The sequence below is a fragment of the Trachemys scripta genome, chromosome 4 (assembly GCF_013100865.1).
Source record: "Trachemys scripta elegans isolate TJP31775 chromosome 4, CAS_Tse_1.0, whole genome shotgun sequence".
NCBI classification, from domain to species: domain Eukaryota; kingdom Metazoa; phylum Chordata; order Testudines; family Emydidae; genus Trachemys; species Trachemys scripta.
Window position 1 is genome coordinate 23,868,851 of NC_048301.1, and position 27,888 is coordinate 23,896,738.

At 42.6% G+C, this 27,888-nt stretch overlaps 1 protein-coding gene across 1 annotated transcript in view; it reads right to left on the reverse strand.

Annotated features, from left to right (window-relative positions):
- WDR25 (WD repeat domain 25) overlaps nt 1-27,888 on the reverse strand; it is a 121,344-nt gene that overhangs the window by 87,019 nt on the left and 6,437 nt on the right. Inside the window, exon 2 of the mRNA XM_034768368.1 lies at nt 25,390-26,114. Coding sequence (XP_034624259.1) covers nt 25,390-26,052 — 663 coding nt within the window. The 5' untranslated portion in view covers nt 26,053-26,114. The remainder of the gene's footprint in view (nt 1-25,389; nt 26,115-27,888) is intronic.

Below are 27,888 nucleotides of genomic sequence, written 5' to 3' on the forward strand. Positions count from 1 at the left end.
GAAAGGGAGATTTCATACTATAGCAGTTCAGGCAGACAATCGTGTGTCCATATCCCCACATCCCTGATCCCATACACATACTCCCCAAATTGGACTGAATGAATTGCTTTACAAACTTAGCTGGTTTACTGGAGGTGAAAGTGTTCTGTACTACTATGGGAAAAACTCCCAACACTCCTTCCCCCACCCTGAGATAAACCTCCTGCCCCATCTCTACCCCCATGAATTAGAAATACAGAATTATAAGAACAGCACATGAGCCTGCAGGAAGAATGTGACTCTAACAATCAGGACTGGCTCCTCTGGCCAATTAAGAGAAAACAGTTGTGGACTCTAAAGGAATCGTATACTTATCATAGCAGTGCAGTAACTCCACCTAAGGTTGAGATGGGACTTCAATACAATCTCATTTTTTAGTCAGACAGAACTTAGACATTAAATTTTGGAATATTACCCTTCTGTTCTAAAATTTGGAATATTTGGACTCATACTAAGAGCAAATTTTTTCCACCCAACTTTATACAGCATAAAACCAAAACAGTAAGTTACAGGGGCTGGCATAAGTATTTACACAATATCATTAATCAAAAGCATTGTTAGCTGCCATATGAAGTTAGTGTATCAATATCACAAATACCATGGTCACATTGAGAATGGTGTCCTAAAATACAAGTGATACACATCCCAATAATCTGGTAGTTATGCAATGCATCTATGCTGATTAAATGGTCTTCCTGATTCATTTCAATCTATTTCTCTTTCCCTCATCACTTTAGTGTTACTAAAGTATGGGCCGTAAGTCCTTTTAAGACATTTATCAGCATTCCCTGCCATTATAAAAGCAGCATGCAATAGCCATTCTTAATTGAAATGCTCCAGAGTGGGGAAATGAGTATACTGATTAAGTTATTTGTAATATACACATTAAAATCACTTTCCTTTGTGAAGTTCTAACCTGCTTCCAGTTCTCTATGAAGGTTTATTAGACTATGTCTAAACTTATGGTAGCGTGTAGAGTACAGGCACTACACATATAGCTACACACTGCAGCGAAAGTCAGGCTGCATCCACTCTTGCACTACAGTGTGTAGCTACATGCTGCAGTGAAAGGTTTGGGCAACCAGGAGGCAGCAGGAAAAGATTCCAGCAGCCAGGGCCGGCTCCAGGCACCAGCTTGGCAAGCTGGTGCTTGGGGCGGCCACTCCGGACAGGGGCGGCAGGTCCAGCTATTCGGCGGCAATTCGGTGGACGTTCCCTCACTCCCGCTAGGAGCGAAGGACCTTCTGCCAAATTGCCGCTGCAGATCGCGATCGCTGCCTTTTGTGTGTGTGTGTGTGTGTGTGTGTGTGTGTGTGTGTGTGTGTGTGTCTGCTTGGGGCGGCCAAAACCCTGGAGCTGGCCCTGCCAGCAGCTCCCCACTGCCTGAGACTTTCTGGACTCCTCCCCCAATGGCAGAGGCTTTCCACTGTGGTGGGGAAAGGCTCCAGCAGTGTGGCGGCAGCAGAACACCACACAGCTAAAAGCAGCAGGATAGACTTGGGCACATGAAGAGCTTTGTAAAGTATATACCCTGGGGGTTCAGGCATGTAGGCCGGGTCTCACCATCTATGCTGTTATTTATATCAGTGCTAGCTGGGCGTGCAGTATCTGTACTTTACATGACACCATAAATATAGAGGTAACCTTAGACATTTTATTTTTCCTGGAGCTCTTTCTCCTGCCAAAGTGTTTCATGCTTGATCTAGAAAAATGAACAAAAGATTTTTGATTTTGCCTTTTCACATATAAATTGGAGGCAACATTCAAATTTTCTCTTCTTTCACAGAATATTAATTCATGTTTCACTCTCTAAGGTGCTGACTAGCCCCACCTATTGGTAGAAATGATTACAAAAAGGGAACTACTGTATAACCATGAAGTTGTACTGTAATTATCAATGACGGCTTACTACTGAATAAAAGAAAGCAAACACATGTTTACCCACACCAACTACTTTTAATGAAAAACATCCCTTGTTAAATATTCAAAATGTTTATACATTACCCAAAACAGTTCCTCTCTCTGATGCTTTGTTATTTTGTTGTGAGATGCCAATTGAAAACTGCCCTCCTGAACTTTACAAATTTTGTAGTAGGTTCTAACATTGATTTGTAAGGGTGACCTGGATAAGGGCACCATGCATGGCACTTAAATTGGAACAGCATGACATGTGGGCTGTGCTTTGTTCCTGATTAAAGACAGAATGCATATCACATTCCACATATTACTTCAAAAGTAGTAAGTTCCATGTGCATATTATAGGAATATATTCCTATGTGGAATATAATACACAGGACACTTTATTCAATTTTTCTTTCTTCCCATATAAAGCCTGATCTAAAATTTGGAAGTACTATACATGTCTTTTTTTCCTAATAAAATAGATCATTTCCCAAAGCAGCCAAGTAGAACGTTCTTAGTTTGTGATGAAAAACAATTTAAGAAAGTCAGAGTCTTCAAGCGTACATGAAACAAAAAAACAAAACAAAAAAATCAAAGATGTAAAATTGTTTAATTTAGGAAATAATGCAGCAAAGTTATGTGGCTGCAGATTCTCACAAGATACGAAGTTGAAATAGTAGTAGTATTTTATGATTGTATCCCTATTTTCATTTATTCTTTTTAAAAAACCTTCTAAACTATGCGGTATCAGCCATGGTCAATCTGATCTGCACAGGCAGGACCCCATGCTAACATGAAGCCTTACTGACTTCAATGGGAAAATGCAAACATCAGGATCTGGCTGCGTTGATCAGATTGCATGACTGAAGCCTATGGGTTTAATCCTACAAATATTTACTATTAGACAAATTGTCTACTTAGTACCATGAATACTCCCATTGAAAGGACTGAGTCCGCATTGCTAGGATTCAAATCTGTGGTTCTAAGAAGGCTAAATGTTTCAAACCTGAAGCTCAGATTAATAAATCATCCATTCTGGTTGTCTATTCTTCATGTTACATACTCACTGTATCTCCTCTAACAGATCTCAAATGCCTGTTCATATTCACATGCAACCTTTTCATAAGCACTTTACATACTTCTTGATACTTCATAGTTTCAAAGAAAAGTGGCACTGTGAGAAAAATCCACATTTTATAACATAAATCACTATTTTCAATCGCATACTTTTCCAAAAAACTTGTATCTGGAAAAAAAGAAATTCCTTAAAACTTAAGCTGTTCACCATTACCTTATTTCCTAAACTACAAAGTACTCTTTCCACAATGATTGGAGATTCATGGGCCTGTGACAATGAAGCCTTAATACAATTAGTCTCAGATCCCTATAATGCCCATATTTAATCTAACTGTGCCCCCTACTGGCTTGAAAGATGCATACAAGAAAGTATGCAAGTGCTAAAGATGTTACAGATCATAGGGTTGCCAACGATCCGGTTTTCAGCTGGCCTGACCAGTGTTTTTACTCCTTTGCTGATTAAAACATTTAATATGCTGCGGACAGGGGTAGGGCAGTTCCCACCTGGGACATGTTAAGAGTGCTCTACAATTCACACCCTGGTAGTCTGGGACTGTGGCACCATGTTAGGATAAGATAGGAAAATGAGAAAACAACATAAAAATACACATATGCCACATGTGTGTGTAAAATGGATTTCAAACATTTTAGTAATAGTTAGCTATAGTTGACACGGGGACACTTTGTTGCTAGGAAAATGGCCTGTTTCTGCTGGTGGGGTGGTGTCGGTGGCCAGGCTTTCAACACCTCAGAGGTGGAAACCCTAACACCCTATTAAAAATCTGCATTTACTTTTGAGGAATAACTATGAAATACTTTTTCAGTTATTTTTAATATTAAAGATTGCTGTATGTCTAACAGATTTTTTTAAAATATTTAATATCTAAAATATTTCAGAAGTCTTTCACAACTGGAGTTTTTCTTTTTTAATATTTCATTTGAGAATTATTCTATAATGAACATTTTAATTTTCTTCTCTGGGGCAGGTTTATTTTCAATATTTATAACCTCTTCATAATGTCTTAATTTTATTTTGCATTTGTTATTGCAGAGCTACTAAGAACACCATTTTTTACATTATTGGTCATTAAACGGGTTATGCAGTGTGGCCCCAATTCAGGAAAGCACCTGAGTACATGATTAAGTCCATCCCTATTCAGTAAAACACTTTTGCACATTTTTTTAAAACATTTAAACATTTTTAATATTCTGTTCTGCATAGTAATTTTATTTCTGCCAAATAATTATTTTGATAATATTTAGCCTGGTATGTTTAAAGGTGCTCAAAGGAGTATGTGGCCATTTTGTACTGAATTTCAATTGGATTTGGACACCTAACTCCCTTAAACTCATTTGAAAATCCCAGCTTAGTGTTTTAAGATTGCTCCCGGTGAAAGATGATTCTGGATTTTTTGTTTGTTTTCTCCATCTGCAGAACTTTAGCCTTTCTTTCTATTAAAAGGACAAGATGGATAACATGACAGATATTGTTAAGACCTTATATTAATAACAATCTTACATGGCTATAACAACTTTCATCCCAAAGTGCTTTACCAAACTTTATATGTACAAAATGCATTTTACCCATAATTGAAATGCAACTCTGGGGCAGTATTCAACCACTAAGTACACGGCACAACAGTTAAGGACAAGAGTTCTAATTTAGACCTGTTGAAGTCACTGGAGCTGAAACTGCTTTTATCAGATCTGACTTTAAACTGAAGTGAAGAATACTATGTCCATTTGAAACTGATCAGCATCTCCAGCGTCACAATGACTCATCCCCACTCATACTGGGGCACTGATTTAGTGCTAACTTTACCAAAATAACCAGCAGCACTTCCTGAACCCCTCCGAGGTTTCCATTACAAGTCTTGTCCTTCAAATACTAACAAGGGCTGACCCTGTTTAGAGTGTTAAAGCTGACTTGCAAAGGGGGGGGGAGGCATATTGGCTTGTGGCCTCCATTTCATCTTATATAAAGAAGACACAAAAGGATTTTGACAAAAAGACATTTTCAAATTAGAAATTCAAATTTTGTATGCTTGGAAGACTATGGTGACTAGACAACTAGTGAAATTATTACATCATCAGAGACTCAAAACTGAGCAACTGAAAGGAGAAGCAATTTTTAGGCAGATTGTTTAAAGCTCTCTTTATTTTTGTAAACACCAATGCCTAATGGGCATTTAGAAGAAAACATTTCTTTCTCAAAGATTCAAGACTCCCACAGCTTCACTGAAGGTTTGAGAACTCACAATGCATATCTCATGACATGCCAGAGTCCTCCAGAAAAACTAGGGAAAATCAGACTTGTCATGATGCTTTTAAGACAAAAAACAAGGACAATATAAAAACAAAAAGAAACCCAATGTTTTCAGACCTCCTTTTTGGTTAAGAAAGTAGCTAAAAAGGTCAAAATCCCAATTTTAATAAATCCTATGTAAGTAACTTAACTCTAATGAAAGTAGAACCTCAAATGAAATGGAAATGCAAACTCAGTTTTGGAGTTCCTTTCCTGATTTAGCTTATTAGAAATATGCTAGATAACAGAGTCAGCTCTTCCTGTTTTACAATATTCTTCTTTTCAAATGATCCATTACAAAATATTGGCATTTCTTCTTCATTTTGTAAAAGTAACTCACCAAAAACAAGGGCTTGTATTTTAATAGGAACAGTTTTAGAATAACAGTACATGCTACATTACATTGTATGCTCTCTAGAAGTTTATTTCTCCCATCAAAAATACATTCCTGTGCAAATCCAACCCAGAAGAACATTATCTGAACCCAAAGCCCTGGAAACATTACATTATCACAAGTTAAGAATCATACTAAGAATCAGCTAAGAATCATAAGGAGTGGACTTCCATGACTTCTAGTCTTGCTGGTATCCCTTGTAAGAGTGTTTGAAAATAACAAATATCCACTCAGGATTGCTGTTTAACAGAACTCTATTTCAAGCTGGACTGGACTAAAGGGGGAGTTCTGCATACAAACAATTAATGTGACTGACCAGGGAAAGCATCTAGTGAAAAAGCAGATCACAGGAACAGTGTTCAATGTAGCTGATGTCTCAACACCTCTCACAGAGTCAGAGACCAAGAGCTGTGAAGCATCCCAGTCAGTGAAAGAACTTGGGGTTGACTTGATAGGAGCAGCTATATTAAAACAGCTGCTCTTATAGTATGCTAATGTGTTTTTCAGAAACAATGAAGAGCTTGGGAGATATGAACAGGTGAAACGTCAGATTGAGTTTAAACCAGGCAGCAGTGAAAGAGAAGCTAAATCACTTGCTGGAGCATGGCCTGATAGAACAATCAACATCACTTTGGACATCCCCAATTGTTATTGTGAAAAAGCTCAATGGAGACTTGAGGAGACATTAGAATCATAGGACCATAGGGTTAGAAAGGACTGCAAGATTTATCTAATCTAAACCCCTGCCACGATACAGAATTTGTTGTGTCTAAACCAGAGGTGGGGAAACTACGGCCCACGGGCCACATCCGGCCCAAGGGACCATCCTGCCTGGCCCTGGAGCTCCTGGCCGGGGAGACTAGCCCCTGGCCCCTCCCCTGCTGTCCCACTCACCCGCAGCCACGCCACCACACGGGCAGCGCGGCTGGCTCCAGCCGGACGGTGGGGCTGTGAGCTTCTGCTGATCTGAGCAGCATGATCAGGGGACAGGGGAGGGTTGGATAAGGGGCAGAGGGTCCCGGGGGGCAGCAGTCAGGGGACTAGGAGCAGGGAGTGGTTTGACAGGCGTGGGAATCCTGGGGGGGCCTGTCGGGGGCAGGGTGTGGATAGGGGTCGGTGGGTGGGGGGGACAGTCAGGGGACAGGGAGCGCGGGGGTTGGATAGGTCGGGGGCTCTGAGTGAGGCAGTCAGGGGGCGGGGGCCAGGCTGTTTGGGGAGGCACAGCCTTTCCTACCTGACCCACCATACAGTTTCGCACCCTGATGTGGCCCTCGGGGACAAAAAGTTTGCCCACCCCTGGTCTAAACCATCCAAGACAGATGGTTATCCAGACTCTTTTTGAAAACCTCCAGGGAAGGAGCTTCCAGGACTTCTGAAGGCAGTCTGTACCATTGTTCTACTGTTCTTAAAATTAGGAAGTTTTTCCTGAGATGTAATCTATGTCTGCTATGCTATAGTTTGAACCCATTGCCTCTTGTCCAGCCCTCTCTCCCAAGAGAGAACAACTTATCTCATAGAATTGGAAGGGACCTTGAAATGTCATCAAGTCCAGTCCCCTGCCTTCACTAGCAGGACCAATTTTTTTGCCCCAGATCCCTAAATGGCCCCCTCAAGGATTGAACTCACAACCCTGGGTTTAGCAGGCCAATGCAGCCTTTCAAGTATTTGAAGACTGCTTTCATGTCCTCCCCTTAATCTCTTCTTTTCCAAATGAAACATACCCAGTTCCTTCAGCCTTTGCTCATATGGCCTGCATTCCATCCCTTTGATCATCTTTGTCACTCACTTCTGGATCCTTTCAGTTTCTCTACATCCTTTCTATACATTGGTGACCAAAATTGGATACAGCATGCCAGCTGAGGCCTAACCAGCACCGAGCACAGCAGTACTCTCACCTCCCAGGACTTGCATGCTGTGCCTCTGTTAATGAAGCCCAAAACTGCTTTGGTTTTTTGCAACAGCATCACACTGTTGACTCATGTTGAGGTTGTGATCCACCACAACTCCCAGATCCTTCTCAATGGTGCTGCTTCCAAGCCAATTATCCCCCACTCTGTATTTATGCATTTGGTTTTTTCTTCCCTAGCACCTTACACTTGTCTTTACATTTCTCTTTGTCATCTATAGCGCAGTTCTCCAATTTATCAAGATCCGTTTGAATTTTAGCTCTATCCTCCAAAGTGTTTGCAACCCCCACCAGCTTTGTGTCATCTGCAAATTTGATCAATATGCTCTCTATTCTTACATAGAGGTCATTCATAAAGATGTTAAACAACACTGGGTCCAGAATAGATCCCTGTGGAACCCCACTTGAGACCGCCTTCCAATCTGACATCATTCCATTAATAGTTACTCGTTGCTTGTGGTTGTTTAACCAATTATGTAACTGACCCTGCATTTCTCCAGTCTACTTATCAAAATGTCAGGTGGGACTGTGTCAAAAGCCTTGCTAAAAGTCCAGGTATATTATGTCCATCACCTGCCTCCTATCCACCAAACCAGTTACCCTGCCAAAGAAGGAAATCAAGCAGGTTTGGCATGATTTGTTCTTAGTAAATCCATGCTGGCTGCTAGTGATTACCCCTTCATCCTCCAGGTATTTGCAAATTGAATGTTTTATACATTACTCTAGTAACTTCCCAGGTATCGAGGTCAGGCTGACTCGTCTATAGTTCCCAGCTTCTCCTTTTCCCCATTTTTAAAGATGGGTGCTATGTTAGCCCTTTTCCAGTCTTCCAGAACCTCTCCTGTCATCCACAAGTTTGTAAATATTATTGCCAGTGGCGCCGAGATTTCTTCAGCTAATTCCTTCAGTACCCTCCGGTGAATAACATCAGGCCCTGCTGACTTGAATTCAATCAAGTTAGTCCTCTGACATGTTCTTTACTTATCCTGATCTGAATCCCTTTCCCTTTATTGTCTTTGGTAACTTCACTAGTTGTCTGGTCACATTATTTTTTGTGAATAGACTAACGCAAAGAAGGCATTGAGCAGCTCTGCCTTCTTATCATCTTCTGTTACCAGCTCACCTTCTCCATTGAGCAGTGGACCCACACCATCCCTGATCTTTCTTTTTTTTTTTTTTTTGTCTGACATATTTATAGAACCATTTTCTTGTTGTTGCCAACATTTAAGCAGTAACTCATTCTTTACCTTGGCTTTCCTGATTTTGTTCCTACATGCTCGCTCTATTCTCATGTATACTTCCTTGGTGACATGCTCCTCCTTCCATTTCCTGTATGTATCCCTTTTGGTTTTTAGATAGCTAAAATGCATCTCGTGCAGCCACATTGGCCACTTGTGGTTCTTCTTATCTTTCCTCTGCATTGGAACTAAGAACTTGCAGGACATACTATGTTTTACTGTAATACTCTTCCAACAGATATCAGGGAAGTTAAAATCCCCAATAATACTAGCTCATGTGTGTTAACAAAATTAGCTATCTTCCACTGCCTTTTCTTGATTTGGCGATCTATAATAGACCCCCACCATAACATTGTTACCATTCTTTTCCTTTTTTGTCCTCACCCAGAGACTCTCAGTAGGTTTGCCACTCACTTCCTCTTGGACCTCAGAGCAAGCATATACATTATTGACATACAACGCAACACCACCTCCTTTTTCCCCATACCTGTCCTTCCAGAACAAGTGATATCCCTCAATGCTGGTACTCCAATCATGGGAGTCGTCCCACATAGTCTCTGTATTGCCAATTAAGTCATAATTTTCTTCATATACCATGAGATCCAGTTCATCCTGCTTGTTCCCCATACTCCTTGCATTGGCATACAGGCATCAAAGACACTTTACAGACTGCCCTGTTTTTCTTCTTGCCTCTTTAATGCAATTGTGGTTTCCAGTCCCTTCTCCAGAATTTAGCCCCTTCCCCTTGTCTTCATTACTTAGCCTGGATGCGCATTGGCCGGATTTTTGTCACCATCCCCCATAAGACCTAGTTTAAAGCTTTCCTTATCAGGTTAGCCAGAAAATGGCCAAAGATGGTCTTCCCAGTATTTGATGGAGAGAACCCAAACCAGCACAGTAATGCTCCTTCCTGGAACATCAGCTTATTGTCGAAGAAGCCAAAACCCTCTCGCCGACACCATCTGACTACAGGATATTTAATTCACAGATGGTAGCTAACTTGAACTCATACCCCGGATAAAATGTCAGGTGCAAAATATTTTATGGTTTCCATTTGGTATCTGGATACCATCTTAAAGAGACTCCTGAAGAGCAATGGAAAAAACTGTCTTGGTGACACTCTGTGGATGATTTACTTTACTTAGATTACTTCATTTGTTTCCAAAAAACATTGGAGAAAAATCTGGTAGGAGTGGAAAAGATTCTAAATCTTTTTAAGGAGTCAGGGTTTAAACCTACAGGAAGCATGTGTCAATTTAAGATTCACATCACCTTCACTGGACATACAGTCAGTAATGATGAGGTGGAACCCCAGCTCCAGAAACTGAATGTTATAAAGGACTGAAGAGCTCCTACAAACCTGGAGGAGGTACTGCAGTTTGTAAGCCTCTATGGAGTCTACAGGAAATTTGTCCCAAATTTCACAGAGCAGGTAGCATCATTACGCCAGCTAAGAGTGACTTTGTCCTGACAGAGAAACCCCAAAATCTTTTGAGTCACTGAAGGAAGGACTTCTAAACCATACCGTGCTTAAATTCTCAGATCCACCCTATCTATTCACAGTAACCTGTTATGTCTCAAAAGATGCAAAACCTGGATTTGCACTTGAACAAACTGATGAGCTCAGCAGGCACAGACCAGCTTCTGGAAGTCACAAATTGAATGAAAAGGAAACCAAGTATTCAGCTGCAAAACTGGAGCATCTGGATACTGTGGAGGCTCTAAGGGCCTTTGTCCATATTTACTAGGTACAGAATTCACAGCATACACAGACCACAGTGCCCTGCAATTCTCCTGGAAGCACAACCTGGAAGGATGCTCAGGAAGACAGATTCATAGAATATCATAAACCTGGAAACCAAAATCTAGTTACAGATGTTTTCAGCCAGTTGAGGGCAATGAGAGTACACGTAGACTGGTCTTGTAAAGATATCTGGCAAGAACTGAAGAGTCTTCATGATAACCAAGCAACTGGCCACCTGGGGTACCCAAGAGATTTTTTTGGCTGGGCATGGCTGCAGATGTTAAGGACTAGGTACTTTCCTGACTTACCTGTAAAGCACCAGAAAGGAGAGGCAGAACTCCTTTAGAGGAAATGCTCCATCCTAGTAAAGCCTGGGAGTTCACACAGGTTGACCTGAAAGGCCCACAGGCAGAAACACCAGCTGGAGATTAGTATTTTATTTTCTGATAGCACATGACATCTCCTCAAACTATGTGGTGCACAGTCTCTGAAAGATTTATTGGAACACTGAAAGTAACTCCAGCACACACAGGCAGGACTTAAACTCCTTCTAGATCATCTCCTCTCTCCCAAAGACAACAACATAATAGTTTAAAATTGTCCTGTTTTGCTAAGTTACAGATACAGCATCACTTATTGGTGAAGTGCCACTTGCACTGATCATTACGACCAGTTAAATAATTGCAAGGTTAATACAAGGCGGCAATTTCTAATGTGAATCATATGAAAGCGATAGTCCCTCTTGTGGGAAGATATTCAATTTCGTTAGTGAAAGTAAAAACAAGACATCACATTGACTAAACTAAACATGAAGTATTCAACTACTAATTTTGAGAAATTAGCAGAAAAATGAGAAGCATGGCACTGTGGGGAGTCTTACACCAGAACCTCATAATTCTTGGCAAGGTCATTACAGTAAACATGTAAAGTGCTTTAATTATAAGGTTCTTGTGAGCAATGGTTTATAATCAATACAGTGAGACAGGCTTTTTACAAAAGGAAAAGAAATCATTGTTATAACAGGCCACAATAGTTGAGGGCCAAATTGATAGTTTCATATCGGTGTGGTTTTTTAAAAAATAGAATTAAAAACAACAAAAAATAAAAAAATAATTCAGAACTTCAAAGATCAATTGTAAAACTATTTTGAAATTAAGTGTTTTTTGTTTCATTGCCCTTAGCATTGAACCTTTTGAGTCATTCACCAATTGTTTTGTCTTTATGAAAACAGAACAGTCAAAGCATTGTGAAGCATTTACATTTATTTCAGATTTATTTAGCAATCCAAAATTTCTCCAAAGATAGTTAGAAATATTACATCTGTACTGTTCTAGTATGTGTTTCAGTGGTAGAAAATTATTAATAAGCACTTAATGTAACTGGATACCATGCAAATCTTCAACTGGACACGGGAATCTCAACCATAAATTGTGCTCCTTGTATACAATCACACGAATTAGCAATGGAAAATTCCTTCTATAATCATGCATTCCTTCTCACTGTCCATGCAGGATTGTTTCCTGAAGTATATTTTATATTGTTCTGCCCACTCTATTAATCCTCTCAATAGATGGCACTTCTACTACTTTCCTGGAAGACGATTCAACATCTCACTGTCTGGAAGTCATTGGGTTATCCTCAGTTTGATTGCTGTTCATAGATTTTAAGGCCATAAGAGACCTAGATCATCTAGACTGACCTCCTGTGCATCACCCATTTGCATCCAAGAACTTATGTTGAACTAAAGCATAACTTCCAGAAAGTCATCCAGTCTTGACCTGAAGACATCAAGAGAGGAAAATCCACCAATTCCCTTGGTAGAGTCACCATTGGAGCAATCAACCTCAGTTAAAAAAAAAACAAAAACTGTGCCTAATTTCTGACATAAATTTATCTGACTTCAGCTTCCTGCTGCTGGTTTTTGTTATGCCTTTCTCCGCTAAATTGAAAAGCCCTTCAGTACACAGGATTTTCTCCCCATGAAAGTTCCCAACAAATATGAAATATCCTTCATGCGGCAGAGTTGTAGGTTTTTGGTTTTTAAACCAAAAATAGGTGAGAGAGAGGCAGGTATCTGGCACCTTTTAAAAGTAACCGGACAGCTCAGGGCAAGTGGAGCTCTTCAGTCCAGGAAGCCAGCCTACCCAGGAAAAGGAAAATTCTGATTTCAAACAGAACAAAATGTTCTTTTTGAGGATACAGACTAACACGGCTGCTACTCTGAAATCTGATTTCAAACGTCCATCCCTGGGTCAAATGAAGCTTGATATTGGGCAGCTGCCATACCAGGACCACCTGCTGACGGTCCACCAAATCTACCACAACAATGTGGGAAGAGAGCAGGCATGTACTTAGTTCTACTGGAGAAAGGCCCTCTCACTGTGGTGTATGTCAGGAATACCAAGCGATACACTAAACTTTTTTTGGCGCAAGGTAATTATGTTGGTGCAAGCAGTTTCATATTTTGGGAGAGTTGCCAAATAGCCATAGTAAATACTGGTTGTAAAAAGGGGTGAGGGTAAGACTGGAATGTATGCTTCTCAATCACTGTACTTCTCAGGGACTACTGCTAATGATGGGAGGGGATCTCAGCATCATGCTAGAAGTTTGCACACCTCAAGCCTGGCAGCCCCGGGCCAATAGAATTTCTGGTGGCCAGAGTCTGAGCTATCCTCTAGGATCAGGGCGACTAGTGGTCAGAGCAAAAAGCCAGGTGAAAAGCAGTGACCTGAACAGCCAGAATTTATATATATTTATATATATTATAAATGTAACACCACCAGACGTATCCAGTTTGACTTGTAAAGGAAGTAGCTGATATGATGGAAAGGAAAGGAGAGGTACAGATGTTCTGTGCCTATAGGAAACATGATGGCCATGGAATGCAGCAAAAGAGTTGAGCTTAGATTATAAACTCTTCTATGTAAGTGACAAAATGGGGATAATGGAGTTGGGGTGGAAGTGAGAGGAGAACTGAGGAAGTTGGTGATTAATGTTTTTAGAGAAGTGACAGACTGATGGCTGTACGAATCCAGCAGAATGCTCTGTTTGTGTATGCATCTCAATAAGGACATGACAAAGAAGAGACAAAGAGTTTACACCAAGACTTGCAGGCACCGTCAGACACAGCAGTGTCAAGGGAGTGGTTAGTGCTGGGCGATATGAATGCACACACAGGCAAAATCCCGAGGGATATGAAATGTGCTTAGGAAATTTAAACCTCAGCCCCATAAATGAGGAAAAGAAAGCATTACTAGACTTGTACTGCACACCAATGGATGGTAGCCAATACATGCTTTCAAAAGAGGATAGAAGTCATTGGATCACATACATTACTGGCTGAACAAAAGCCAGATTGACATGATGTTGGCAAAGAAATCTCAGTGGACTCAAGTTATCGACTGCAAAGTGATAACTAAGAAGATGGTAGCACCGCAGCAAAAGCCTCTTGTGGCAAAGATTGTGGTAGACTATTGGACAAGAAGGGAATTAAGCTCAAAAGAAACAAGATTAAAAGTATGGGAAGTCAAGGGGAAGTGCAGCAAAGAAGTTTGTGTAAGTAGTAGAGGACAAGTACCTGGAAACAGATCTGGCATCGACTGAAGAGGAGTGGAACTACCTCAAAATAACGTGGATTGCGGCTGCAGAAAAGGTTTATGGACAATGAAGATGGGGAAAACCAAAGGAGAGAGAATAGTGGTGGTGGACTGATGAAGTGCAGGTAGCAATCCAAAACAAGAAATGGCACCTAAAGAAAAAGAAATTAATCCGAGTGCAAATGAAAGAATGCAAAGCGAGCTGCCAAATGGGCAGTGAGGAAGGCAAAAGAGAATGCCCTAGATGACCTGTACACTGAGTTTGTGAACCACCTACAGCTGGCTGGCAAAAAGATGTACAGCACTGCAAAAAATAAGATGCATAGGGAAGGAGGTTGGTATTGCAACATGATTTGTAAATGATGACATGGGGAGGCTATCAACACCTGAACAAGTGAAGGAGAGGAGGAAACAATACTTTCAGAGTCTCTTAAATGAGGCAAAATCTCAGTGGGCAGAGTTGCCAACATGTGATCCTAATGTGGTGCTGGAGTCTGACATAACAGAGAAGGAGGTGAGAAACAGTACCAAAAAAAATGAAGAATAGTAAAGCACAAAGTCCTGATGAAGTGACAGCGGATGTGGTGGAAGTCTTGAGCAAGAGAGGTATAAAATTGAGGGGCAGAATAGTTAAAGTTAATATTATTAATATTAAATAGTTAATAGCAAGACAAAAGAATCCCCGAATATTGGTGCAAGTCTATCTTGGTCCCAATATATAAGGAGGGAAGCATCCATGAACGTGGAAACTATCCAGTGATAAAGTTACTATATCATGGGATGAAGATACTGGAATGCATCATGGATGCTCAGATTAGGAGAATGGTGGAACCGCTCCTCGAACAAGAATACTTTGACATTAGGAAAGGGTGAAGAACCAAAGATGCCATGTGTGTAATTTGGCAAGTGATACAGAAGCAGCTAGAGTAACAACAGGATATGTGGGGGCCTTTATAGACCTAGAAAAGGTATAAAATAAAGAGGCTAGAAGGATGCTCATATCAGTGCTAAGGAAATATGGAGTTTCTGAGGATTTAATAACTCTGGTGAATGCACTATACAGATTGCCTAAAACAGTGTTCCGAACATGTTTTGGAACGACAAGCCCTCTGAAGTGAAAGTTGGACTGCATCAGGGACTGGACCTCAGTCCGCTGCAGTTTACCATACAGATGGACTACATCACCAGGAAGATACCAATGGGAAAAGGTAGGGAGCTACTATATGTAGACGACATAGCAAAAAGGGTGTCCTCAAAAGAAGACCTAAGGGAAATAGTAAACCAGTGGTAAGACCAGCTAAGCAGGTATGGGATGCAAATGAGCATGACTAAGACTGAGATCATGAGGGTCAGTATAGGTGCCACAGGGAAACTGGCTACAGAGATTAATGGAGTGTAGCTAAACCAGAATGACCAGTTTAAATACCTTGGCAGCTGGGTTACAGACAACAGTGACCTTAAATGTGAGATGAATTCCAGACTGGGGAGCACTGAAAGAATGTGGAATATCATCTCAGGTGTCATGCATGATAAGTATATGTCACTGAGAATGAAATCCCATCGGTATAACACAATGGAGCGCACCACAATGCTGTATGGTGTGGAAGCATGGGTCGTAAAGAGATGGCAGGTCCAACGCCTACAGGTGTTCAAGATGCAATGTCTTTGAACTATAAAGATTTCTAAATTAAAGCATTAGGATGAAGACAAAGTCCATGATGTGGCCGACAAAATCCAGGATGTGTGACTTCGCTGGTTTGGGCACATACAGAGGATGAATGAAGAGAAAGCTGGTGAGGACAGAATGGCAAGAGAGGTTAGTAGGAAAGAGACTTAGAGGAAAGCCAAGGAACCTATGGATGGATTGCATCAAAGAAGATAATAAGGAGGTGGACTTTAGTGCTTTCTTAGACCGTTGAAGATGGTAGATGCCCATACAACAGCCCAACCCCAGACAACAGAATAAGAGGAAAAAGATGGTTTATATACACTGTAATCAAGTCACCTCTCACATGTTCTTTTGATCAATTAAACAGATTGAGCTCTTAAAGTCTCTCAGTGTTAGGCATTTTCTCCAGCTCTCAAATCATTTTGGGGCTCTGTGACAGAGGGCTGGGCAACAGCATCTGAGTCAGGACTCTGCTCACTGCAACTCTAATTACATACTCCAGAATAGACCTCATTAAAAAGAGTTGGGCCTAACTGATGGGCTGAGGAGAACTAAGCTGCTAATTAGGCCACTAGGCAGATTTTACAAAATGCATAGGAAGGAAGTGGGAAGAGGAGGAAGCAGAAAGAGACAGACTGCTCTTCTCTGCTTGCCTCAGGAGCAGAGGGCTCCCTAGGACAGTAGGGGTGAGGCTATATGGGGTATAAGGGTAGTGGAAACTAATATTGTAAATAAACTGCACTGGGTGTTTTGCCAGCAAAAAGGTCTTTGAGGTGTTTGTAGACTTTAGCAGAGGCAGGAGCAAGCAGGCCCTGCCACAGGCTATTTTCTGACCACTCTCCAATTTTTCAACATCCTTTTAAAATGTGGACACCCAGAACTAGACTCTTACTCTCCTGTTTATACATCTAAGGATCACATTAGGGGCGAACAGGGGCTGCTAACAGGGAGTTTCGCAAGGGAGTTCTCCAGGTGAAGGAGGAGCAATACAGCACCCTTTTGGGCTGACAGGGGGCTACAGACGGGAGTTTGACAGAGGGAGGCTTATGATGGTTAGGAAGACCCGCAACACCTGTGCCAGCACTGCTACTGTCTCCTCCACCTGTGCCTGTAGCCAGACAGAGTGCCTAAGCATGGATGCCTCTACCCAGATCCTGGTGTGGTTTTGCAAAGACTGTAACTTGCAATTTCCACTTACTGATATCCAGGCTGGGGGGACCATCCACTGTGAGAGGTGCCTGCTGGTGGAATCTCTCAGGCAGCAGGTGGGAGAGCTACAGGAGGAGGTGGCTCGGTTGAGGAGCATCCGTATCCACGAGCAATTCCTCGACAGTGTCCATGTGGAGACAGCTGAGGTAGCTGTCCCAGTACACAGGACTGCTGATACACCACTGGTGGAGGAGGAGATGGCTCAGGGTGGACACTGGCAGCTGGTTACTTCTGGCAGCAGGCAGTGCTCCACCCTTGCTCCGAACCCTCCTGCCGTGGTTATAGGTAACCGTTATGCTCTTCTTGATACAGGAAAGAACGAATCACTCCCTACAGTAAAGGAGGAGAAGCCTCGTACCCCAAAGGCTGGAAAGTCTGCTGCCACCACTGCGAATAGGAAACGTAGGGTAGTGGTGGTCGGAGACTCTCTGCTGAGGGGGACGGAGGCACCCATCTGTCGCCCTGACATTTCATCTCGGGAGGTATGCTGCCTGCCGGGGGCCCGTATCCGAGACGTTACGGAGGCATTGTCGAGGATTATCCAGCCCTCTGACTACTACCCCATGCTACTCATCCATGTGGGCACAAATGATACTGCGCGGTGTGACACTGAGCGGATCAAGAGTGACTACAGGGCTCTGGGAGTACGGTGAAGGAGTTTGGAGCGCAGGTGGTATTCTCTTCGATTCTTCCTGTCAAAGGTAGGGGCCCGGGCAAAGACAGATGCATCATGGAGGTGAATGCCTGGCTGCGAAGATGGTGTCGCCAGGAGGGCTTTGGCTTCCTAGACCACGGGATGCTATTCGAGGAAGAACTGCTAGGCAGAGATGGCGTTCACCTTTCGAGGAGAGGAAAGACCCTATTCGGACACAGACTGGCTAACCTAGTGAGGAGGGCTTTAAACTAGGTTCGACGGGGACAGGTGAGCAAAGCCCACAGGTAAGTGGGGAACATGGAGACCGGGGAGATGGGTCGGAAACAAGAGGGAGTGTGGGCTATATTGGCAGAGAGAAAGGAGAGTCAGGACAAAACTGGGAGGAAAGATCAAACCAGTATCTTAGATGCCTATATACAAATGCGAGAAGTATGGGGAATAAGCAGGAAGAACTGGAAGTGCTAATAAATAAATACAACTATGACATTGTTGGCATCACTGAAACTTGGTGGGATAATACACATGATTGGAATGTTGGGGTGGATGGGTACAGCTTGCTCAGGAAGGATAGACAGGGGAAAAAGGGAGGAGGTGTTTCCTTATATATTAAAAATGTACACACTTGGACTGAGGTAGAGATGGACATAGGAGACGGAAGTGTTGAGAGTCTCTGGGTTAGGCTTAAAGGGGCAAAAAACAAGGGAGATGTCATGCTAGGAGTCTACTACAGGCCACCTAACCAGGTGGAAGAGGTGGATGAGGCTTTTTTCAAGCAACTAACAAAATCATCCAAAGCCCAAGATTTAGTGGTGATGGGGGACTTCAACTATCCGGATACATGCTGGGAAAATAACACAGCGGGGCACAGACTATCCAACAAATTCTTGGACTGCATTGGAGACAACTTTTTATTTCAGAAGGTTGAAAAAGCTACTAGGGGGGAAGCTGTTCTAGACTTGATTTTAACAAATAGGGAGGAACTCGTTGAGAATGTGAAAGTAGAAGGCAGCCTGGGTGAAAGTGATCATGAAATCATAGAGTTTGCAATTCTAAGGAAGGGTAGAAGGGAGAACAGCAAAATAGAGACAATGGATTTCAGGAAGGCAGATTTTGGGAAGCTCAGAGAGCTGATAGGTAAGGTCCCATGGGAATCAAGACTGAGGGGAAAAACAACTGAGGAGAGTTGGCAGTTTTTCAAAGGGACACTATTAAGGGCCCAAAAGCAAGCTATTCCGCTGGTTAGGAAAGATAGAAAATGTGGCAAAAGACCACCTTGGCTTAACCACGAGATCTTGCACGATCTAAAAAATAAAAAGGAGTCATATAAAAAATGGAAACTAGGACAGATTACAAAGGATGAATATAGGCAAACAACACAGGAATGCAGGGGCAAGATTAGAAAGGCAAAGGCACAAAATGAGCTCAAACTAGCTACGGGAATAAAAGGAAACAAGAAGACTTTTTATCAATACATTAGAAGCAAGAGGAAGACCAAAGACAGGGTAGGCCCACTGCTTAGTGAAGAGGGAGAAACAGTAACAGGAAACTTGGAAATGGCAGAGATGCTTAATGACTTCTTTGTTTCGGTCTTCACCGAGAAGTCTGAAGGAATGCCTAACATAGTGAATACTAATGGGAAGGGGGTAGGTTTAGTGGATAAAATAAAAAAAGAACAAGTTAAAAATCACTTAGAAAAGTTAGATGCCTGCAAGTCACCCGGGCCTGATGAAATGCATCCGAGAATACTCAAGGAGCTAATAGAGGAGGTATCTGAGCCTCTAGCTATTATCTTTGGAAAGTCATGGGAGACGGGAGAGATTCCAGAAGACTGGAAAAGGGCAAATATAGTGCCCATCTATAAAAAGGGAAATAAAAACAACCCAGGTAACTACAGACCAGTTAGTTTAACTTCTGTGCCAGGGAAGATAATGGAGCAAGTAATTAAGGAAATCATCTGCAAACACTTGGAAGGTGGTAAGGTGATAGGGAACAGCCAGCATGGATTTGTGAAGAACAAATCATGTCAAACCAATCTGATAGCTTTCTTTGATAGGATAACGAGCCTTGTGGATAAGGGTGAAGCGGTGGATGTGGTATACCTAGACTTTAGTAAGGCATTTGATACGGTCTCGCATGATATTCTTATCAATAAACTAGGCAAATACAAATTAGATGGGGCTACTATAAGGTGGGTGCATAACTGGCTGGATAACCGTACTCAGAGAGTTGTTATTAATGGTTCCCAATCCTGCTGGAAAGGCGTAACGAGTGGGGTACCGCAGGGGTCTGTTTTGGGACCGGCTCTGTTCAATATCTTCATCAACGACTTAGATATTGGCATAGAAAGTACGCTTATTAAGTTTGCGGATGATACCAAACTGGGAGGGATTGCAACTACTTTGGAGGACAGGGTCATAATTCAAAATGATCTGGACAAATTGGAGAAATGGTCTGAGTTAAACAAGATGAAGTTTAACAAAGACAAATGCAAAGTGCTCCACTTAGGAAGGAAAAATCAATTTCACACATACAGAATGGGAAAAGACTGTCTAGGAAGGAGTACGGCAGAAAGGGATCTAGGGGTTATAGTGGACCACAAGCTAAATATGAGTCAACAGTGTGATGCAAAAAAAGCAAACATGATTCTGGGATGCATTAACAGGTGTGTTGTGAGCAAGACACGAGAAGTCATTCTTCCGCTCTACTCTGCTCTGGTTAGGCCTCAGCTGGAGTATTGTGTCCAGTTCTGGGCGCCGCATTTTAAAAAAGATGTGGAGAAATTGGAAAGGGTCCAAAGAAGAGCAACAAGAATGATTAAAGGTCTTGAGAACATGACCTATGAAGGAAGGCTGAAAGAACTGGGTTTGATTAGTTTGGAAAAGAGAAGACTGAGAGGGGACATGATAGCAGTTTTCAGGTATCTAAAAGGGTGTCATAAGGAGGAGGGAGAGAACTTGTTCACCTTAGCCTCTAAGGATAGAACCAGAAACAATGGGTTTAAACTGCAGCAAGGGAGGTCTAGGTTGGACATTAGGAAAAAGTTCCTAACTGTCAGGGTGGTTAAACACTGGAACAAATTGCCTAGGGAGGTTGTGGAATCTCCGTCTCTGGAGATATTTAAGAGTAGGTTAGATAAATGTCTATCAGGGATGGTCTAGACTGTATTTGGTCCTGCCATGCGGGCAGGGGACTGGACTCGATGACCTCTCGAGGTCCCTTCCAGTCCTATAATCTATGAATCTATGAATTAGCCCTTTTACCAACAGCATGACACTGGAACTCACACTGAGTTACTTGTCCCCTAGAACAATAAAACCTTTTCAGAGTCTCTGCTTTCCAAGATATAGTCCCCCATCCTGGTATGAACTGCATTCCTTGTTGCATGATGAATGACTTTGCATTTGGATGTACTTAAACAGATTTTGTTTCAATGCACCCAAACTTACCAAGCCATCTAAATTGCTCTGTATGACTGCCCTGTCCTCACCATTAACCACTCCACTAATCTTTGTCATCCACAAATTTTATCAGCAGTTATTTTATACTTATTTTCAGATAATTGATGAAAAACACTGAATAGCACTGGGCCTACTGCCAGTCTCTTCGGACCCCCACTAGACTACCCCCATTCAGTGATGATTCCCCATTGACAATTACTTTTTGAGATCTATCAGTTAGTCAGTTTAATGTGTGCTCAATTGATATTGTATAATGCTAATTTTTTAATCACAGTGTAGTGCGGAACTAAACAAAATGCCTTACAAAAGTTTAAGTGTAGACTTTGCAGTTACAAAATTAGATTAATAAAGATAATCTCAAGACCTATTTTCCATAAAATCAAGTTGCCTGGCATCAATTATATTCCTATCCAGGGCCGTCCCTAGGGAGTTGCGGGTCCAGGGACAAATCAGCCCCCGCCAGCTTGGGGCCCTGCACTGCATCGGTGGCTGGGCTGGCGGGATGGATCCAGCCTGGTTCTGGGCCACCTGCTGCTGCTGGCAGTTGCCGGCACCTACCGTGGGGCTATTGTTAGCAATAGTGCCATGGCGCCTCAGGGCTCCAGCCAGGGAATTCACTGCACCGAAATGCAGACAGCCGAGCGGGACGTTGTCTCCGCTAACTACCAACAAGATGGCAGGCCCTGCGGAAGTGATGGATTCGTCTTCCTGCAATGGCGCTGGAACATTTTTAATAGTGGGGGTACTGAAAGCCAGCCCCCTTACCCCGTCTCTCCCTCCCCACCAGAGCCGAGACCCCAGGCATGCAGAGCCGGGAGCCCGGTGGTGTTGCAGCACCCCCCGAGCCCCTAGTTCCCATGCCTATGTCTTCTGGGACCAGCTGCACCGGCCAATCGCACCAGTCCGTGGGACCCGGAGCAGTTGCCCTGATTTTCCCTACCCAAGGGACGGCTCTGTTCCTATCATTTAATTCTTTATCCACTGAATCCCATCTCAGCTCTTCCGTTATTTTGCCCAGGAATGCTGTCAGTTTAACAGGACTATAGTTACCTGGGTCATCTGGCTTGCCCTTTTTTAATATTGGCACCACATTAGTACTCCTCCAGTCTTCTGGAATTTCCCCAGTATCCCAAGATCTATTAAAAATGAACATCAGAGGACCAGAAATCTCAGCAAATTCTTTTTGGACTGTTGGGTGCAAGTTATCTGAACATGCTGATTGAAAAATGTTTATCTCTAGCAGATGTTGTCTAACATCTCCTCACTACTAATGTCACATCCTCATATGATACAAGTACACCTCTACCTCGATATAATGCGACCTGATATAACACAAATTCGGATATAACGCGGTAAAGCAGTGCTCCGGGGGGCGGGGCTGCACACTCCAGTGGATCAAAGCAAGTTCAATATAACACGGTTTCACCTATAACGTGGTAAGATTTTTTAGCTCCTGAGGACAGCGTTATATCGAGGTAGAGGTGTACATCATTCTGCTCCTTTCCAAATACAGAACAGAAATCTTTATTGAACATCTCAGCCTTTTACGCATCATTATTAATAATTTTACCACCTCCAACTACTAATGGGCTTATACAATTGCTAGGATTTCTTTTGTTCCTAATATACTTAACCTCCTTATTGTCCTAAGCCCTTATCTGCCATGGATGTTTTGCTGCTTAACTTCAATTATCAATTTTCTGCCTTCATAACTTCTAATTTCTATTGATTGCTATTTCCCCCTTTTTCCTTTTGTTATATATTGCTTTTTCATTTCTAATCCTTTTTGCTCCACTACTAAACCAGATGGTATTTTAACTAAAAAGTTGTCCTCTTTCTTGATTATATTCTGATAGTCAACCTAAAATATTTCCTTCTTTATTTTATCTAATTTCTCTCACTTATACCCCACTGTGCCATACTAAATACTTCCTCTCGATCCTATGTGTTTATATTGTTTGTAAACAGTCATGTTCCCCACTTAACAGTCATATAGCCAATCTAAGGGTCTGTCCATGCACATCCAATCGCAGGAGTGGAAACTTGAACCATGATCTCACAAATAGTTCTGCATGGGTAGACCCCTGACACCATGTGTAGCCCAACTAAAATCAGTGTGACTCCGTTTGGGTACTGGGGTTCAACCGCACAGAAGTTTGGAGGATCAAAGCCTTATGCTGAATGCTCTTCAGAGCAAACATAGTCTCTTCCTATGTGTTTGTACTGCTAGTATGATGGGAGTCCCATCCAGACTAGGGTCTTTGGGTGATAGCTCAATGTAAACCATAAAAACAATACGAATAATTAACTGCTGAAAATACAGTGATCTAGTTGAAAATCCCCCCCACAGTAATATGTACTTGAGTATCATATTTTATGTGAGGGTTTCAAAGAGCTTTACAAATCTCAAAGCCTCACAACACCCTCACGAGATGGGGGGAGAATTTTTATACTCATTTTATAGACTAGTAAACTCCGACTTACAACATTTAAGTGACTTTCACTTGACACTGTGAATCCATATCAGAGTTGAAAATAAAAGCTGGGGTCACCTATTGTTTTCCCTCCCAACTAGTAGGAACAAGCAACTTCCATTTAAGGAATCCCAACTCCAAGTCCTTTCTAATCATTAAACATGTAAGAATTAAATAATAATAATAATAATAATAATCTATATCCACCCCAGTATTTTTTTTTAAATCTCTTTGCGATATTCTCTAGAATATACAGTCATGAGAACAGAAATACTCGGTCAGACCAAAGGCATCTTATCTTCCAACAGTGGCCAAGTGCTTCAGAGGGAATGAACAGAACAGGTAAACATCAAGTGATCCATCCCCTTTCGCCCATTCCCAGCTTCTGACAACAGTCCTTCATTAATATACTTGAGGATTTAGATGTATTCCTCTACCACAGATATAGATATTGAAAATTACAATAAAAAAAATTAAAAATCAAATATAAGAGCAATAGAATTCATACAAAATCTGTTCCTTATGTCATACCAAGAGCTACAGGCAGACTTGTATCTGGCTTCTTCAATTAAAAAACAAAAATGATCATGTGTCTAATATAGAAGCACTGTTCTATAAATTCTAATAAAATTAGTAGGAAGTCCTACAAGCACCATAATCATAGTATATAGACTTTTAAAATAACTTATGTTCAATAGCTTAATTGATTTAGACATATGAATTCTAAATCATCTCCACAAGCTTTTATTTTGGTAATAAGCAAAGGGACGAATCATAAACTCATAGAATCATCGGACTGGAAGAGACCTTCAGAGGTCTTCTAGTCCAGTCCCTTGCACTCAAGATAGGACTAAGTAGTATCTAGACCATCCCTGACAGGTGATTGTCTAACCTGCTCTTAAAAACCTCCAATGATGGAGATTCCACAACCTCCCTGCAATTAGGGTTACCATATTTAAAAAATAAAAAAAAAGGATACTCCATGGGGCCCTGGCCCCGCTCCTTTCCCACCCCGGCCCCGCCCCAACTCCGCCCCTTCCCCAAAGTCCCCACCCTAACTCCGCCCCCTCCCCTGAGCGCCCTGCATTTCCTCTCCTGGGCTCCGGCGGCTACTGTGCTCCCTGAACTCCTGGGCTCTGTAAACGCTGAGCTGCCCAAGCACTACCGGCTTCGGGAAGCCCCCATGCCTCTGGACCCTGTGCCCCCAGAGCCTAGGAGGGGAAGTGCCCGGCCAGCGGCTCAGGGTCTGGAGGCATGGGGGGCTGCCCGAAGCCGGTAGCGCTCGGCTCTTACAGAGCCCAGGAGTCAGGGAGCACAGCAGACCCCGGCGCCCGCTCTAAGATAAGCCAGGGAGTATTTTTCCCAGACATGTTCGGCTTTTTGGAAATTCCCCCTGGACGGGGGTTTGATTATCAAAAAGCCAGACATGTCCGGGAAAAACCGGACGTATGGTAAGCCTACCTGCAATCCTTAATTACCCACTGGAAAAATGGGACTATGTGCTGAGAAGGCTTGCCGTATTGGGGCCTACAAGAGGCTCTCGTCCTGCAAAGGATCTGATCAAGGTCTTAATAGGTACTACACACATGGGATCAATTATCAAATACAGGCAGACTAAAAAGGCTGAGTGAAGCTTTCAGAAAGTAATAACCATTCCCATCTGTTTTACTATTTAAAGTGAGTGATACGTAATACAAACCATTCCACCATGTAAGTACGTTACCTTCAAAGTTTTATCCATGGAAGCGGAAAGAAGCATATGGCTCCATCCTTGTACAGGACACCACTGGACTTTATTAACTGGACCACTGTGTTTGGACATTTGAAACACCAAGTTCCTTGGGATTTCAGTTGATTTGTTCTTAGACCCTAAATATGGCTTAATAAATTCAGAAACCTCTGTGGAAATTTGCTCTCCTGGTATTGCACAACTCTCTCTCTGTTCTTCGGATTCTTTTTTTTCATACACTTTAGAAGTTTTTTCTTGTCGAAGTCTTTTAGGGATATATGGTCTAATTCCCTTTATGGTAACAATCTTGTCCTGATGTACTCTCTTCTGAGAGAAACTTCCATTTCCAGAAAGCGTTTCAGCCTGGTTAGAATATTCTTTCCAGGGATAAACAGCTGCCAAATCCCGGTTATTAGCCTGTACCTTATATGCAGGAGCACCTTCACAAATAATGCTTGCGCCAGTACTGGCAGTATTCTCAACAGTTTGCATTTTGTATGTAGATTTTGTGCCTAATGCACCGGGTGCAAAATACTGAATAGGATTTATAGCAGAACTTGCAAGTCTGGTTTCTCTGCTAGAAAGATTGAGATTTTCAGCCTTTCCAGTCTCTGTGTCAGAATCTGAATCATCATAAGCAACCAATGATGAATTCATCCTGGTCAGATATGGCAAAATCCAATAATCTCTGTGCTGAAATCCTCCGAAACGATGAATATCTGCAATTAAAGGAATCAATAATTCAGAAGACATTTCACTATAAAATATTTAAGGTTCTAATCACTTAAAAACATATTTTTTACAAATATAAATATGCACTTGTATGCATATTTACCCACACAATTTAATCTTTAATTCAACACACCTATACTTGCACTTCTAGAGCATCTTTCATCTCGGATCTCTAAGCACTTTATAAACATTAGTTACATTTTGCATAGATAACAAGCTGCATTCCACAAAACTGATGCAAAGGATCACAACAAAGAAAGCACAGACTTACCCATGCAGTTATGATAGCACACTTTTAACCTGATCTGTCAGCAGGTCTATCCTGACAGGATAATAAGAATTATGCTGTAGCTTGGAGATGTGTAACTTTATGCAGAGAAACAACTACAAATGGAGCCAATATGACAGAGTCTCTCTTCTACCACATTGGTACTGTAAAAGAGCATGAATGTGGCCCAAGTGACAGAAGAAAAAAGAAGCAGCCACAGAATTACTAAATGGATCACAGAATAGGTTAAAAATGCAATCTGTAAATCTAACCACACCCACGTGTTAAATTCAGCATCATCTTCAGTTTTACATAAAAGGCTTAGTTAAGTCATAATGAAATCACTGAGCAGGTTGATATCTCTAGAAAATTGAAGCACACATGGCTCAAGATATTTGTGATGCTATTATCTAGTGTCCATTTGAAACAAAATAATTGTAAAAAGCAACAGAGAGCAGTAGCGTAGCTAGGGGCAGTCAGGGGAAGCGGCCGCTTCCCCTGACCACATTCCCCAAAAGTGACGCCTTTTTAATTTTCATACTTACTCGGCGCCACTTCTGGGTCCTTCTGCTTCCGGGCCTCACTCAGCGCTGCTTCCGGGTCCTTCCGCTGTCTCCTCCCTCTTGCTACTCACTTCATCAACAACAAAAGAAGTCTCCTCCCCCAACTGGAACTTGTCCATCTTTCCTCCGGCTCGGATCGCTACAGGCTGGCAGCGTGAGCGGCTGCGGTCCGAGCCGGAGGAAAGATGGACAAGTTCCAGTCAGGGGAGGAGACTTCTTTTGTTGTTGATGAAGTGAGTAGCAACAGCAGCGGTGCATTGATCCCCCGCCCACCTGCGCACCACTCCCCATCTCCTCGGCTGCTTCCGGGTTTTTCTTTTCTTTTTTTCGCGGGCTGGCCTGCTGGCTCCCAACTCCTGGCGCTCCGAGCGGCCGGCGGAACGGGGCTGCGGACTGGCTCCCGCCGCTCCGGGCGGCCGCAAATGGGGCCGCGGGCTGGCCTGCTGGCTCCTCGCGCTCTGGACGGCCGGCAGAACGGGGCCGTGGGCTCCTGACACTCCAGCCGGCACAGCGGGGCCGCAGGCTCCCGGCGGGACTCCGGCCCTGAGAGCGTGGCTGGAGGTCTCGGTGCCCCAGACAGCACTCCGGATAGGGAAGCAGGGCGGCCCTGCACATGCACCGCTTCATCTTTCGGCGGCATTTCGGTACATGCGCAGGGCCGCCGAAATACCACCGAAGGACCGGCGCCTTTTTTCTCCGCCGCTCCTCCTCGGCTGCAACCCTGGCTACGCCACTGACAGAGAGTCCTGTGGCACCTTTAAGACTAACAGATGTATTGGAGCATAAGTTTTCGTGGGTGAATACCCAGTTCGTCAGACGCATGTAAAGGAAATTTCCAGAGGCAGGTATAAATATGCAGGCAAGAATCCGTCTGGAGATAACGAGATAACAATAAACAATAAAAATAATTGTAATTTTGTGTCATAAGAA